General features: G+C 40.4%; 1 protein-coding gene across 1 annotated transcript; it reads left to right on the top strand.

Annotated features, from left to right (window-relative positions):
* Positions 1–569: 569 nt before the first annotated feature.
* LOC118383473 (probable serine/threonine-protein kinase DDB_G0284251) lies at positions 570–17945 on the top strand. The gene is given in 12 exon segments (XM_052497483.1): positions 570–1308; positions 3207–3458; positions 4957–5094; positions 10123–10225; positions 10455–10546; positions 10827–10910; positions 15185–15246; positions 15354–15440; positions 15607–15661; positions 15741–15813; positions 15816–15928; positions 16074–17945. Coding segments are annotated over 10 exon segments (1656 nt in total). The 5' UTR covers positions 570–1308; positions 3207–3458; positions 4957–4968; the 3' UTR covers positions 16935–17945.
* Positions 17946–18334: the final 389 nt, after the last annotated feature.

Genomic DNA, 18334 nt, shown 5'->3' on the forward strand with positions numbered 1-18334 from the left:
GTAATTATATTCTAAATGTTTACAGGCATTTACCAGGAGAGATATTTCCTCATGTTTATCAAAGATGGTGTCATTTCTGAGAAACAGTATGTTGCTTAAACTGACCTAGAGATAATCTGATATGGTCTTAGAAACTAAGGGCATTAAAGGATACAGCCTGTACCTCACAAATGTTTAGATAAATATTCACTATCTTAAACTGTCACTTCTATTTCTCTCAGTACTCTATTACTAAATCCAACACTACAATGCACTCTGTTCAAAGTGAAAGGTAGCACATATTTATGTGTCTTTATCACCATCTAGAATGGTTGTGAAAGCACAACGCCTCTTATCTTGTCGCCTGATGTAATTTCTAGGCACAAGGGGTTTGGCCACTTTGAGCAAAGCACTTCATAATTGTGACTTCTGGGAAAGTTAAACAGAGACTGATGAAATCTACAGGATGAGCCAGTGTTTCCAACAGAGAAGACACAACGATATATGGTCATAAATAAATGAACTGCAATGATTCTCAAATGAGCGGCCGTTCATTTGCAAAGGCTTATCATTTCAAAGAATAGAATTATAGACTGTGTAGTGAATCACTTCTGTCTTTCCAGCTCTTTCTCAGTCCTCACCCCTTTACTTTGCCGACCAAACCGTCACATCTGCTTAGCCCACTAGGGACTTTCTATCATTGTTACTAACCAATATCTACTGTTTGTTTGTGATGTATTTCTGGGATTTTTAGTTAGTCAGTAAATGAATAATTAAGCCAATTTTGTATATTACTGATTCGTTATGAAAACTAGGGTTCGTGCAGATTACCAAGAATTGTACGACGTTTGGAAGGAAACTAATCAGGTAACAATTGAAATAATTTATAGAAGACTGATAAGATACGAAAATATCTGAAGAGTCGATTCGGGAAATATACTTTTTTTTTTTATCGTGGTGCCCCGACTTCCTAGTTAATTAATGTTTACATGATTAGTTTAATCACATAATAATAATTACACTGATAATTGATTTTATAAAATAACAGTCTTTACATTTAATGATAGTCACAGACACGACACTCTTAACCGCTAGGTTACCTGCCACCCCCAGGAGGAATCACAAAATTCCATCCAGGTCAGCAGGAGAGATGAGCCAATGTATTATATCAGACACAGAAGAGAAAGCAAAACATTCGGCTCCCTAAAATCTTCTGATCGGGCAGGGCCACTCTGGTCTACTTAAAGCCCCTCTGGCGAGCTAAATAGCCCAGAGTCAACTGTTCCCTCTCTCGCGTGAGCATGCCAGAGATTATTGAGGAACTGTGAGGTCGCACGAGAGAGGGAACACCCCTTATACAGACATTATCCTTGACACCATCGCTGATTGTATTTCTGAACAAATATTCCAGCACTGTTTAGGGACTTGGCTTTATTGCTGTTTAAAAACGATAACGGAAAATTTACGGGGTGTGTCCTCTTGTCCAAATTTAGGATGACAGAACATTTAAAGAGGAGTATTTAATGTTTTTTTCCAGATGTAAAGTAAAAGGTAAATAGAAGAGACAACACATTCATTGGTAAGAACTTTCCTTGTAATAAAAAGTAATATTATAAACAGGTAATTTAATACTGAAACGACATACCCTTTTAGAAGTATATCATGGTATTCTAATACTCATTCATGCACAATATGACTACATTTCCATATTTATTTTAAGTAGCTTAAATTCCAGCTATTATAAGAAATGTCAGAAGTTTTTGATCTGTGTTATATCTTCCTATCATGGAATATGCAGTTGTTGTAAAAGTGAAGTGCACCTCTTATTGTTTTATGTGAATGGATATAATTGCTTTCAAGCAAATTTGTTTGTGGCTAAGCAGTTCTAAACAGCCTTTTTGATAGATTTGTATGGTAATTATATTCTAAATGTTTACAGGCATTTACCAGGAGAGATATTGCCTCATGTTTATCAAAGATGGTGTCATTTCTGAGAAACAGTATGTTGCTTAAACTAACCTAGAGATAATCTGATATGGTCTTAGAAACTAAGGGCATTAAAGGATACAGCCTGTACCTCACAAATGTTTAGAAAAATATTCACTATCTTAAACTGTCACTTCTATTTCTCTCAGTACTCTATTACTAAATTCAACACTACTATGCACTCTGTTCAAAGTGAAAGGTAGCACATATTTATCTGTTTTTATCATCGTCTAGAATGGTTGTGAAAGCACAATGCCTGTTTTATCTTGACGCCTGATGTAATCTCTAGGCTCACGGGGGTGTGGCCACTTTGAGCAAAACACTTCATAATTGTGACTTCTGGGAAAGTTAAACAGAGACTGATGAAATCTACAGGACGAGCCAGTGTTTCCAACAGAGAAGACACAACAATATATGGTCATAAATAAATGAACTGCAATGATTCTCAAATGAGCGGCCGTTCATGTGCGAAGGCTTATCATTTCAAAGAATAGAATTATAGACTGTGTAGTGAATCACTTCTGTCTTTCCAGCTCTTTCTCAGTCCTCACCCCTTTACTTTGCCGACCAAACCGTCACATCTGCTTAGCCCACTAGGGACTTTCTATCATTGTTACTAACCAATATCTACTGTTTGTTTGTGATGTATTTCTGGGATTTTTAGTTAGTCAGTAAATGAATAATTAAGCCAATTTTGTATATTACTGATTCGTTATGAAAACTAGGTTCGTGCAGATTACCAAGAATTGTACGACGTTTGGAAGGAAACTAATCAGGTAACAATTGAAATAATTTATAGAAGACTGATAAGATACGAAAATATCTGAAGAGTCGATTCGGGAAATATACTTTTTTTTTTTTTTATCGTGGTGCCCCGACTTCCTAGTTAATTAATGTTTACATGATTAGTTTAATCACATAATAATAATTACACTGATAATTGATTTTATAAAATAACAGTCTTTACATTTAATGATAGTCACAGACACGACACTCTTAACCGCTAGGTTACCTGCCACCCCCAGGAGGAATCACAAAATTCCATCCAGGTCAGCAGGAGAGATGAGCCAATGTATTATATCAGACACAGAAGAGAAAGCAAAACATTCGGCTCCCTAAAATCTTCTGATCGGGCAGAGCCACTCTGGTCTACTTAAAGCCCCTCTGGCGAGCTAAATAGCCCAGAGTCAACTGTTCCCTCTCTCGCGTGAGCTTGCCAGAGATTATTGAGGAACTGTGAGGTCGCACGAGAGAGGGAACACCCCCTTATACAGACAGTATCCTTGACACCATCGCTGATTGTATTTCTGAACAAATATTCCAGCACTGTTTAGGGACTTGGCTTTATTGCTGTTTAAAAACGATAACGGAAAATTTACGGGGTGTGTCCTCTTGTCCAAATTTAGGATGACAGAACATTTAAAGAGGAGTATTTAATGTTTTTTTTCCAGATGTAAAGTAAAAGGTAAATAGAAGAGACAACACATTCATTGGTAAGAACTTTCCTTGTAATAAACAGTAATATTATAAACAGGTAATTTAATACTGAAACGACATACCCTTTTAGAAGTATATCATGGTATTCTAATACTCATTCATGCACAATATGACTACATTGCCATATTTATTTTAAGTAGCTTAAATTCCAGCTATTATAAGAAATGTCAGAAGTTTTTGATCTGTGTTATATCTTCCTATCATGGAATATGCAGTTGTTGTAAAAGTGAAGTGCACCTCTTATTGTTGTATGTGAATGGATATAATTGCTTTCAAGCAAATTTGTTTGTGGCTAAGCAGTTCTAAACAGCCTTTTTGATTAATTTAATTACCATACAAATCTAACTTGTTTACAGGCCTTTACCAGGAGTGATATTTCACGATGTTTGTCAAAGATGGTGTCCTTTCTGAGAAACAGTATGTTGTTAAACCTGTTCTAGAGATCATCAGATATGGTCTTAGAAAACAAGGGCATTAAAGGATCATTTCCCCATAGCTCTACCAATGTTTATATTCACTACTATATTAACAACATTATGTCTTGTCATAAACCACAAGTCTCAGCACAAGCTAGAACAAGTGTATTTTAATTTAATTGCAAGAATCAGGAGGATTCCACTTTCTGTGCATTTGTCTTTTTATAGTGGACCACACGGTTGGACATTCGTAGCAAGTGTAGGATGGGGACAGAGCAGGAAGCACCACCAAACATGATATCATTGATTTTGCATATTCAGTGCTGTGAAAAACTATTTGCCTCCTTTCCAATTTCCTCTACTTTAGCATATTTTGATACCAAATGTAACATTAGATAAAGGGAACCTGAGTGAACAAATTACACAATTACATACATATAATCTATTTCATAAACAAACTGTCCAATACCCCTGTGTAAAAAAATGAATTGCCACCTTTTAGCTGCAATGACTCCAACTAAACGCTTCTTGTAGTTGTTGATCATTCTCTCTAGTCGCTGTAGAGGAATTTTGGCCAACTCTTCCATGCATAACTGCTTTAACTCTGCGACATTTGTGGGTTTTCAAGCATGAACTCCTCGTTTCAAGTCCTTTCTCAACATCTCAATTGAGATTAGGTCTAGAACTTTAAATGTGTAGGTTTTTAGCCATTTTCACACACTTGAGTGTGTGTTTTGGATCATTGTCTTGCTACATAACACAGCTGCGCTTCAGCTTCAGCTCACAGACGGATGGTCTGACATTTTTCTGTAGAATTCTCTGATACAGAGCAGAATTCATGTTTCCTTCCGTTACAGCAAGTTGTCCAGGTCCTGAGGTGGCAAAGCATCCCCAAACTGTCACACTAACACCACGTTTGACCGTTTCTATGAGGTTTTTACTGTGGAATGCAGACAAATGACAAAATAATTGTTGAGCTTCTTATTCATCAACTTCTAATTTATAATTTGAATTATTGTACTGAACACACATATTTCAAATTTTAATTATTTACCAAGGACACCATACTGTATTCTAGCTAAATCCAAAGATGGGGAATACACAGAGTGTCCTTGAGAAGAAAGGATACACTATCCTGAGGAAGGTAGAGAATGGTGTCATTGCTACTGACAAAAATGGGGACCAGTTTGTCATTAAAGAGATCAAACGGAATGAGGTAAGTGGGCACCATTTGGTTTTCTTTGAGAGTAACGCTTTTAAATCAGGTATGTTTTTTTATGTGACTATAGATCATTTATAAGGAATTTGGCACTTGTCTGCTTTTGCTCTGTAAATTCCAACATACTGTAGGCCACCACATGTGAGTCTCTTTTTGTACTTAATTTACTTGTTTCATTCAATTGTTTTACTGTAAAGTGTGTTGCAATTTGAAATCAACGTTAAATCTTAAAAGACTAAGCTTATCAAGTTGTATAAATGATTGGCGACAAGCGCAGGAATACGTAATAGGGGTTTTTAAGACTCCGCCCAAAATACAAAATGCCATGAAAAGGCACGGGGACGAAGCACAAACAAAAGAGCGAGGGTAAACCTCTGAGTACACGGGACGAGACCCATAACACACACGGGACAAGACATGTAAACAGGAGCACAATACACACAGGACAGAAGCCGCAACAACAAAGCAGGACCAACGGACATGGGAACAATAACCAACAAGACAATGGTGAACAGAGGACACAAACTAAGCAAAAAAATAAACGTCCCAAAACATTGCCATGTCCGTACTGTGAGAGTTTCAGCACTACAGGGAGACAGGATGGACAGCTGATCGTCCTCACAGTGGCAGGCCACGTGTAACAACATCTGCACAGGATCGGTACATGCAAACATCACACCTGCGGGACAGGTACGGGATGGCAACAACAGCTGCCCGAGTTACACCAGGAATGCACAATCCCTCCATCAGTGCTCAGACTGTCCACAATAGGCAGAGAGAGGCTGGAGTGAGGGCTTGTAGCCTGTTGTAAGGCAGGTCCTCACCAGACATCACAGGAACAACATCGCCTATGGGCACAAACCCACCGTCGCTGGACCAGACAGGACTGGCAAAAAGTGCTCTTCCCTGACGAGTTGCGGTTTTGTCTCACCAGGGGTGATGGTCGGATTTGCGTTTATCGTCGAAGGAATGAACGTTAAACCGAGGCCTGTACTCTGGAGCGGGATCGATTTGGAGGTGGAGGGTCAATCAAGGTCTGGTGCGGTGTGTCACAGCATCATCGGACTGAGCTTGTTGTCATAGCAGGCAATCTCAACGCTGTGAGGTACAGGGAAGACATCCTACTCCCTCATGTGGTACCCTTCCTGCAGGCTCATCCTGACATGACCCTCCAACCTGACAATGCCACCAGCCGTACTGCTCATTCTGTGTGTGATTTCCTGCAAGACAGGAATGTCAGTGTTCTGCCATGGCCAGCGAAGAGCCCGAATCTCAATCCATTGAGCATGTCTGGGACCTGTTGGATCGGAGGGTGAGGGCTAGGGCCATCCCCCCCAGATATGTCTGGGAAATTGCAGGTGCCTTGGTGGAAGAGAGGAATAACATCTAACAGCAAGAACTGGCAAATCTGGTGCAGTCCACGAGGAGGATGCACTGCAGTACTTAATGCAGCTGGTGGCCACCCCAGATGCTAACTGTTACTTTATGGTTTAAGATGGTACTATATATGGTCTAAGATTGGATCATTTAACTATTTGATTTTAGGACACATTTAGGTATAAAAAATGTTTTAAAAATGATAAAATATTGAATTGGGCCTTTACTACAATAGCCCATAGAAACGCATTGAGTAACACATTCATAAATGGCAAAAAAAACGAGTCAACAAATGTATTAGGAATAAGGTTTAGAAGTGCCTGTCCTATATGTAGGAGATATAAGTAGCTCAGGAAATATATATACAGATAGATAACATTATTTGAATTTTTTTTTACATATACAATATTTAACTCCTTTTTCTGGGTAGGGTCAAACCTAACTCCATACTTCCATTCATGTGAGACCCCGGTCATGTTATTGAGAGTCTCGTCTTTTCGTAGAGTGGCAATATTAGTTTTGTAGGCCAAACTGTTCAGACGCTACCAACGTTTTCGTGAGAAGACCAGTTTTCGGGATGTCTCATGGTCTGACAAACACCGTTGTAGCTCGGGCACCAGATGCGGAAGGCCACCTTATGCAGATGTGGTGGATTGAGACGCAGATATCTCTAGTTTAAACTGACAGATTTTGATGAGGATTTTTTTCATTATGTTACTTAGATTGACGCACCGGTGTGTCAATAGACTCTAGAGCAGGGGTGTCAAACATACGGCCCGCGGGCCGGAACCGGCCCCCAAGGAGGTTCGATCAGGCCCGCAGGATAATTTGAAAGTGGAAAAAAATGCATAAAAGACATGGAATTAATTTTTTTTTTTTTTTAAGACAAGCCGCATCACTGAGACAGACTGAAAACAGCAGACGGTATCAATGCGCCATCTGCTGCTTGTTACGACGTTGTTAAGATTGTTAATGTCTCTACCTCTCCACTACACCCTCATTAGCCAAAATGTCGTTATCCAAACGGAGAAAAGTAGATAAGGAGTGTAGAATTTTCAAAGAAAATGGACCACGTCCTATTTATTTACAGAGATGCACGGAAAACCTTTGTGCTTGGTGTGTTTGCAACAAGTTTCGGTATTGAAGGAATATAATATTCGACGCCACTACGAGACTCATCACAGCGAAAAATATGACGGCTTGCAAGGACAACTGAGAAGAGATAAGATTAACGAATTGCTGGCGGGTCTGAGGAAACAGCAGTCAACTTTCATCCAGAGCCGAGAAGTCAGTGAAGCAGCGGTAAAGCCAGCTACCTAATTGCTAGCGAAATAGCATTAGCATCGAAGCCGTATTCCGACGGTGACTTTGTTAAACGATGCATGATGAAGGCGGCTGAACTTGTATGTCCCGAGAAGCGACAAGCTTTTGCCAATATTAGCCTGACGAGGAATACTATAGCAGAGAGGATTTCGGAACTATCGGCAGATTTAGACAGTCAATTGAAACAGAGAGTCAAGTCATTTATTGCATTTTCCGTGGCAATTGACGAGAGCACTGACATCACAGACGTGGCCCAACTGGCCATATTTATTCGAGGAGTTGATGAGACATTGACTGTTACTGAAGAGTTTCTTGAGTTGGTGCCAATGATGGACACCACAACAGCCGAGACATTTTCGGCTCTGTCCTTGCTGCATTGGACAGAGTTGGAGTGGACTGGTCCCGCGCTGTCAGCCTGGCTACAGACGGCGCGCCATCCATGGTCGGAAAGAAAGCAGGTGTCGCGACAAAGTTCAAAGACAAAGTACAAGCCCTTAATGGAGGAGATCGTTTCTGGACATTTCACTGTATTTTGCACCAGGAGGCATTGTGTTGCAAGTCGCTGAAAATGGACCACGTCATGGAGGTGGTTGTTCGCACTGTAAATTTCATCCGGTCCAGAGGTCTGAACCATCGTCAGTTTGACAAACTTCTCAGCGACAGCAACATTACCCACAGCCTGCCATACCACACTGAAGTGAGATGGTTAAGCCGAGGCGCTGTGCTGAGGCATTTCTTTGATCTACGAGAGGAAATCGGACAGTTCATGGAGAAAAAGGAAAACCGGTGTTGGAATTACAATCTCAGGAATGGCTACGGGACCTTGCATTCTTGGTTGATATTACTGAACACTTGAACAATCTGAACAAAATGTTGCAAGGCCGCAAAAAGTTGTCACACAGTTTTCTGACAACATACATGCATTTAAGTTGAAGCTGACTTTGTGGGAGATGCAACTGGCAAATGGCAACCCTGCTCATTTCCCTGTCTGAGAGATGTGTGTGTGACCAGACCTGATGCGGACATGAAACGGTACAAAGACAAAATTGCAGGACTACTGCGGGAGTTTGAGAAACGTTTTCAGGTATTTGGTGAACTTGAGACAGAATTTTCAGTTTTTCGCTCACCTTTCACAGTTAAAGCTTCTGATCTGCCGGTCGAAATTCAGCTAGAGATAATTGATTTGCAGTGTGATGCAGATTTGAAGGGCAAATTTGCCTCTGTAGGTCTGGACAGATTTTATCAGTATCTACTACCAGGGTACCCCAAATTAACAGCCCTGGCTGCTAAAATTTTGTGCATGTTTGGGACAACCTACCTTTGTGAACAAATTTTCTCAGTGATGAATATCAATAAAACAAAAATGCGTTCAAGGCTCACAAACAAGCACTTAAATGACATTCTGAAAGTGACAGCTAGTCAGGACATGACACCTGGTGTTGATGCACTTGTACAGGCCAAAAGATGCCAAGTTTCAGGTACAAATACAAGTCCAGACTAGACTAACACCTTTAAAATGCTGCCTTAGATACTGTTTGCATTGAAAGAATACAGCTCTGTGAAGATGAATCCTTACTGTGGTGATTTAAAAAATGTGCACTTTAATGTTAGTCAGCAGCTTCAAAACAAAAGTTGTGTGATGGAATTCTACTGTTCATACAACTCCATAAATTTTCAGTATGTATTGTATGTGTATGTATGTTTCATGTATGAAGTTTACAGATTTACAGGACAGGCGAACACTTTCTTCATTACACATTTAAAATCACTCTCCTTAGTTTGTAAGGTGTACGCAGGGATTACATTTAGATTTTATATGCGTATGTGTAAGTGGTTTAAAAATTCCTTTCTTTAAAAGTCTCATTTAATCTTAAAGTGCATTACTATATTTTTCAGTACCAATTAAAGTTTTGTGCCTTTGTACAATCAGTGGGATCAGTTGCAATGCATATTTGTGAATGATAAAAGTAAATTGCACATTTGTCTAAGGAAATATGAGGTGTTTCATGAAATGTTTTGTAAAAGGATAGTTCATTAAATTTCAATATTTTCCTAATGTTCTTGTGCTTCTTTACACCAAAACAAAGGAAAGACATGATATTTTGGTTATTTATAGCAGAGTATGGTATAATTTTAATGGTCCGGCCCACTTGACATCTCCCTAGGCCGTATGTGGCCCACGATGCGAAATGAGTTTGACACCCCTGCTCTAGAGGCTTAAATACAGTTTGATTTGAAGGAAGACACAGCTATGCTTAATTTAGAAACCTTTATAAAGTAAAGTGTTTGGTTTTGATTTAGTACTGTGTTTTTTTGCTTTAATAGAACTCAGTCATGAACTCCAGTGCTGGAGACATAATCGATGAGGTTGAAACTCTCCTGCAGATAAATCACCCCCATATTTCAAGCCACAAGAACTCTTTCCAAGGTGACTTGTGTTTCCTTTTCAGTTTAGAGAGACAATGTTAGGGGTGGTTTCTCTGACACAGAGTAATCATAATCCTGGACTAAATGTTTTTTTTAATTAATGCATTTTAGTCCAGGACTAGGCTTAATGTCTGTCTGGGAAACCACTCCAATATGTTTGCAAGTAAGCTAGCATGGAATTACAATATGTCCCACAATAATACATTCACACAAACTCTGCATTTTCACAGATGATGAAAGTTACTTTGTAGTGATGGACCATTGTGACGGTGGAAATCTTGCACAGAAGATCAAAGAGGGGAACCCATTTTCAGAAGAACAGGTTTCTGATGGAATAACATATTGGTTGTGTTCCAGACTGACTACATTGCAGATGTCGCATTGCCTCAACCAATGGTTGCATGCCAAGTCATCAACTCTGCAGTTGGGCATCAGATTACTATATCATATATTAGCTGATATATTCACCTATCAAGTTGTTGTGAGATCTGTCAGGCTTCTGCAATGTAGTCAGCCTGGAACAAAGCCATTTCTATTTTTTACATTATATTAAAAAAAAAATGTTTTAGGCTAAACAAATTATGGACTGCTTTACTTCTCAGATCATGGACTGGTTTGTCAAGATCTGCATGGCCCTGAAGCATGTCCATGGCCTGGGCCTTCTTCACAGAGACCTCAGACCACAGGTACACACGGGTCTGCTAGGTGGTTCTCAACCCTCTCCTCAGGGACCCCAGATGTTCAATGCTTATGATTTACTCCAAAGATAGCAAACCTAAATTATTTAGTCATCAAATCATCAAGCTGTTGATTAGATTAATCAGGTGTGCTAGTTCAGGGTTACAACAACATTTAAAATTACTCTCCGAGGGGAGGTTTGAGAACCACCATTAAACACCAAAGTCATCAAGGCAAGGTTGGCTACTTTGAAGAATCTCAAATATGAACTATATTTTTTGGTTATTACATGATTCCATGTGTGTTACTTCATAGTTTTGATGTCTTCACTATTATTTTAGAATTTTGAAAATAGTACAAATTAAGTAAAACCCTTGAATGATTAGGTGTGTCCAAACTTTTGACTGGTACTGTATATTTTTAGAATATATTTTTTACACATATTTAACCCTTTTTGGGGGGTAGGCAGAAAATTACCTCCATACATCCTTTCATTTGTTAAAACCGGTACCGGTTACCTTCAGACGAGTCCCATAAAACTAAGTTTGTTTTACTCACTGCTTTAGCACACTCCGTCAACCCTGATGTCCTTGCCGTGTCTGAATCTTGGTTTAGGAAGGCCCCCAAAAATTCTGAGATTTCCAAACCCAACTACAACATTTTCCATCAAGAAAGAACTGCCAAAGGGAGAGGAGTTGCAATCTATTACAGATATAGCCTGAAAAGTTCTGTCATACTTTCCAGGTCTATACCCAAACAGTTCGAACTTCTAATTTTAAAAATTAATCTCTCTGAAAATAAGTCTCTCACTGTTACCGCCTGCTATCGACCCCCTCCGCTCCCAGCTGTGCCCTGGATACCATTTGTGAATTGATCGCTCCCCATCTAGCCTCAGAGTTTGTTCTTTTGGGATAACTAAACTGGGATATGCTTAACACCCTGGCAGTCCTACAATCTTAGCTAGATGCCCTCAATCTCACACAAATCATCAAGGAACCCACCAGGTACAACCCTAAATCTGTGAACATGGGCACCCTCATAGACATTATCTTGACCAACTTGCACTCCAAATACACCTCTGCTGTTTTCAATCAGGATCTCAGCGATCACTGCCTCATTGCCTGTATCCGCTATGGGTCCGCGGTCAAACGACCACCCCTCATCACTGTCAAACACTACCTAAAACACTTCTGCGAGCAGGCCTTTCTAATCGACCTGGCCCGGGTATCCTGGAAGGATATTGACCTCATCCAGTCAGTCGGGGATGCCTGGTCATTCTTTAAAAGTAATTTCCTCACCATAGATAAGCATGCCCCGTTCAAAGAATGCAGAACTAAGAACAGATATAGCCCTTGGTTAACTCCAGACCTGAATGCCCATGACCAGCACAAAAACATTGAATAGTCCCCGCGATATGCAACTGTTCATGGAATTCAGGAACCAATACACGCAGTCAGTCGGGAAAGCAAAGGCTAGCTATTTCAAGCAGAAATTTGCATCCTGTAACTCTAACTCCAAAACATTTTGGGACACTAAAGTCCATGGAGAACAAGAGCACCTCCTCCCAGTTGCCCACTGCACTGAGGCTAGGTAATATGGTCACCACCGATAAATCCATGATAATCGAAAATTTCAATAAGCATTTCTCAACGGCTGGCCATGCCTTCCTCCTGGCTACTCCAACCCCGGCCAACAGCTCTGCCCCCCTCCCCCCGCAGCTACTCGCCCAAGCCTCCCCAGCTTCTCCTTCACCCAAATCCAGATAGCAGATGTTCTGAAAGAGCTGCAAAACCTGGTCCCGTGCAAATCAGCTGCTCTGGACAATCTGGACCCTCTCTTTCTAAAACTATCTGCCGCCATTGTTGCAACCCCTATTACCAGCCTGTTCAACCTCTCTTTCCTATCGTCCGAGATCCCTAAAGATTGGAAAGCTGCCGCGGTCATCCCCATCTTCAAAGGGGATGACACCCTAGACCCAAACCGTTACAGACCTATTTCCATTCTGCCCTGCCTATCTGAAGTCTTCAAAAGCCAAGTTAATAAACAGATCGCTGACCATTTCGAATCCCACCGTACCTTCTCCCCTGTGCAATCCGGTTTCCGAGCCAGTCATGGGTGCACCTCAGCCACGCTCAAGGTACTAAAAGATATGATAACCGCCATCGATAAAAGACAGTACTGTGCAACAGTCTTCATCGACCTGGCCAAGGCTTTCGACTCTGTCAATCACTGTATTCTTATCGGCAGACTCCTCAATAGCCTTGGTTTTCTAATGACTGCCTCACCTTGTTCACCAACTACTTGCATACAGAGTTCAGTGTGTCAAAACAGAGGGCATGTTGTCCGGACCTCTGGCAGTTTCTATGGGTGTACCACAGGGTTCAATTCTTGGGCCGACTCTTTTCTCTGTATATATCAATGATGTCGCTCTTGCTGCGGGCGATTCCCTGATCCACCTCTATGCAGACGACACCATTCTGTATACTTATGGCCCTTCCTTGGACACTGTGCTAACTAACCTCAAACGAGCTTCAATGCCATACAACACTCCTTCCATGGCCTCCAACTGCTCTTAAACGCTAGTAAAACCAAATGCATGTTTTTCAACCGTTCACTGCCCGCACCCGCCTACCCGACTAGCTTCATCACCCTGGACGGTTCCGACCTAGAACATGTGGACAACTATAAATACCTAGGTGTCTGGTTGGACTGTAAACTCTCCTTCCAGACTCATATTAAACATTTCAATCCAAAATCAAATATAGAATCGCCTTTCTATTTCACAACAAAGCCTCCTTCACTCACGGCGCCAAAATTACTCTCGTAAATCTAACTCTCCTACCGATCCTCGACTTTGGCGATGTCATCTACAAAATAGCTTCCAAAACTGGATGCAGTCTATCACAGTGCCATCCGTTTGGTTACCAAATAACCTTATACCACCCACCACTGTGACCTGTATGCTCTAGTCGGCTGGCCCTCGCTACATATTCGTCGCCTGACCCACTGGCTCCAGGTCATCTATAAGTGTATGCTAGGTAAAGCTCTGCCTTATCTCAGATCATTGGTCACGATAACAACACCCACCCGTAGCACACGTTCCAGCAGGTATATCTCACTGATCATCCCCAAAGCCAACACCTCATTTGGCCGCCTTTCCTTCCAGTTCTCTGCTGCCAGTGACTGGAACGAATTGCAAAAATCGCTGAAGATGGAGACTTATTTCTCTCACCGACTTTAAACATCAGCTATCTGAGCAGCTAACCGAAGGCTGCAGCTGTACATAGTCCATCTGTAAATTGCCCACCCAATTTACCTACCTCATCCCCATACTGTTTTTATTTTATTTACTTTTCTGCTCTTTTGCACACCAGTATCTCTACTTGCACATCATCATATGCTCATTTATCACTCCCGTGTTAATCTGCTAAATTGTAATTATTCGCTCCTATGGCCTATTTATTGCCTACCTCCTCATGCCTTTTGCACAGACTGTATACAGACTTTCTTTTTTTTATTCTGTGTTATTGGCTTGTTTATTGTTTATTACATGTGTAACTCTGTTGTTGTCTGTGTCACATTGCTTTGCTTTATCTTGGCCAGGTCGCAGTTGTAAACGAGAACTTGTTCTCAACTAGCATACCTGGTTAAATAAAGGTGAAATAAAACATTTAAAAAAATTATAAACGAAGAGCACCATCGTGTTTGTGAGAATCTCCCCTTTTCACAGTGGGGTCATATTAGTTTGTAGCCCGAATGGTTCTGGTTCAAACAGAAGTTGGCACATCAACGGTTCCGACTTCAGATGAGTCCCTTGGGTTTAAATATGTATTTACATGTTTTTGTCATTTTTGAGTTAGTGGCTTCCATGCACCCCAGGGGCCAAATCTGTGGTGGAGCCATATCTATATCTTTCAAAATGTTTTGCTTAGCCGCCCACACAACACTAGTATACAAAATATATATATCATTTTTCTTTCTTCCATATAAAACACAGAAATGATGATAAATTGTGTTTTGTGGTCGGAAGCTAGTTACTTGACAATGTCCTAATGTTTCTTAACGATCAAAACAAGGGTTTACGAATCAAGACTTTTTGACCCCTGTTGGTGATTTTAGGGTTATTCTGTACATATTCATCATCTTTTTGAAAAGACTAGAGTTGTCCTGAATATAGCCTTTATGTGGGACAATTAACCGTATATGTTATTTGATGTGATATAAATGGTTAATTAGCTGTTTTGCTTTCACTCAACTAAATATATATATTTTTCTTCACTAGAATATATTCCTCACAAAATTTGGGACACTTTGTTTGGGAGATTTCGGAAGAGTCAATGAAAAGTATGTTACCGTTTTTTTATAATAATAAACTGGTGAAAATGGATTTGAATACATATATGTCAAATCCTGTTAAATGATTGTCTGCTAATGAGTACCTCTCCTACCAGTGCTTCCCCATCTGGATCTTCAGACGATGGAATGGTGGGTTATTTAGGCCCAGAGATTCTGACTGGTGGAATTTATGACACTAAAAGGTAAATCCTAAATAAAAACAAAGACACATTTATCAAAGGGGACCTGCAACCCTGTGATGTCATATGTTTGGCAAAAACAAAGATAATATTTATATAATGAACATTTGCCTCCCATGAGAAATCCCCATGGAGAGTGAAATATCAATGCATTTTCCCTCCTTTGCAGTGATATTTGGTCCTTGGGATGTGTGCTGTATGAGTTGTGTACGCTTCAGAGTGCAGTAAGTAATGCCTCCATCTCCTCATTTGCCTCTTGCTAAAGCAACATGCAGTGTGATAGTAACAGTTCTTTCATAACAGTTCACTGCAGCAAGCACAATCAAGCTCATTCCCAAAATACTGGGGGGTCCTTACCCATCTCTCCCAGAGAGTTTCCACCTGAGCTCCATCGACTACTGTGTGACATCTTCCAACAAGAACCGACCAGTAGACCTTCAGCTGGTGAAATCCTGGCAAAACCCTTCATTATTAGTTTCCTCACAAAAAAGGTTTGCAATACATGATGATATGATACAATTGTTTGTTCATTCACTCATTCATCCATAAATTCCGTCCATATTTCCATCCTTCAATCAAATTATCTGTTTGTCTGTCCACCCATTCATCCATCTGTCTAAATTCATTTTCTTACAGAATGAAAAAACTGTGAAGGAGCTCCAGACAAACTTGAACATTCTGAGAACTCTGGCAGACGGCTTGGAGTGTGTGCACCAGGGCACCACCATAGGCAGTCTGACTGGAGGTGTTATTGGGGCAGCTGGAGGAATCACTTCCATAGTAGGCCTCATCCTGGCTCCCTTCACTCTGGGCGCCTCCCTGATCGTTACAGGAGTGGGTGTTGGGGTGGCTGTCGCTGGTGGAGCCACAGCCGGAGTATCCAACATTACCAACATGGTCAATCAGTCTACCGACCGCAAAGCCATCAACAACATCATCAAGGAGTTCCAGGAGAAGATGAACTCTGTGGTGACATCTCTACAAAACATCGCTGAGGGTTTGGAGACACCGCAGATGAGTGGCTCCTTTACCACAGAAAGAGGCATTTTAAATGCAGAGAAGCTAGCAAATGCTGGGGCGAGGGTTGGGAGGGGCCTAGGGAGCATCCCAGAGCTTGTCCGATTGGTCCATGTGGCCTCCATTGGCAAGGTGGCAGCTCAAACTGCTAGGGCAGTGCGTGTTCTAGAGATGGCAACAGGAATATTCTCTGCTTTCTTTGTAGCAGTTGATATCTTCTTCATCGCCATGGATGCAAAAGAGATCCACAACATACGACAGGCGAAGGCTGAGAAACAGTCTAGTGATAGCAGTAAGTTACACTTGATGGACACAGACTCCATGACTAAGCTGAACCCTGAATGTGAAGAACCAAAGGCTGAGGTCAAGTCAGAGGCCATGAAGTTCACCCAGACGATCAGACAGACAGCTGATCAGCTACAGCAGAGCCTGGACGAGCTAAGTGACGTCATCTCATTCATTCCTAAGATAGAGGGCTGACACTTAGACAATTTAAACTATACTCAGTTGTAGTGATTGTAAAAGAATCAGAAACAAGAAATAGAGCAGATTGAATCAGTCCTTGATACACAATTTAACTGTAAAACACAGGTGTGGGAGGTGCGACTTTGACACCCAGATAAGCCTTTAGGTTTTAATTGTGAGCAAAATCCCTTTTCTGTTCTTCAATTCTTGCAAAAATCAGCTATGATAATAAGTAGGTTGTAGAAACATAAGTATACAGTATATCTCAGCTTTAGTACTGAAGCACTTTCCTTTCAGGTTATTACAGTTGACATGATTTGATCTGTACATTTTTTTCTCACGTAAAATGATATCAGGTGTATTACACAACTACAAAAGTGTCAGTTGTTTCAATCTAATAATAGCCTACATGAAATGGTGATGGTGATTGTATAAAAGTGTAATTGTTGCAAAGAAAGATTTATACATTTTTATGAAATTATCCTGGGTAAACAACATATATAATACAATCATAATCTATAAATGTCTGCTTACAAAAATAAAAAGGATGTTTTAAACTCAATATACCTTCTGTCTTAATTGAACATATTTAACAGATCATATAGAAAAAATAAAAATTAACAAACATCTTTTTTGTCCAACTTCTGCTGTGTGTCACGCCTTGGTCAATATGTTTTGTGTTTTCGTTATATATTTTGGTCAGGCCAGGGTGTGACATGGGTTATGTGTTGTGTTCGTATTGGGGTTTTATTGCATTGGGATTGTGAATGATTAGGGGTGTGTCTAGTTAGGCTTGGCTGCCTGAGGCGGTTCTAAATCAGAGTCAGGTGATTCTCGTTGTCTCGGAATGGGAACCGTATTTAGGTAGCCTGGTTTCGCTGTGTATTTTGTGGGTGATTGTTCCTGTCTCTGTGTAGTTTCACCAGATAGGCTGTAATAGGTTTCACGTTCCGTTTGTTGTTTTTGTATTGAGTTATTTCATGTATCGTTTCGTTTTCATTCATTAAAGATCATGAGTAACAAACACGCTGCATTTCGGTCCGACTCTCTTCCTTCAACAGACGAACGCCGTTACACTGTGTCCATGATTGAAACATTTATTATTTATAAAACAGGAAATCAGTTAAACAGAAAATAAAGTTGAAAATATGACCTTGGAAATTCAATATCACCTAAAAAGTCCTCTAAAAAGTTTGAAAACAATGTTAAATGGATGAAAGTATATATTTATTATATAGAGTGAACTCCAATAGTATTGGGAGGGGCAACATTTGTTGTCTTTTGGCTTTGTACTCCAGCCCTTTGGACTTTAAATTATACAATGATTATCAGGATAAAGTGCAGACTGACAGCTGCTTTCATTTGAGGGCATTTTAATTCATATCAGGAAAAACGTTTCAAAATTACAGCGCTTT

This window comes from Oncorhynchus keta, chromosome 35 (assembly GCF_023373465.1).
Source record: "Oncorhynchus keta strain PuntledgeMale-10-30-2019 chromosome 35, Oket_V2, whole genome shotgun sequence".
Taxonomy (NCBI): Eukaryota; Metazoa; Chordata; class Actinopteri; order Salmoniformes; family Salmonidae; genus Oncorhynchus; species Oncorhynchus keta.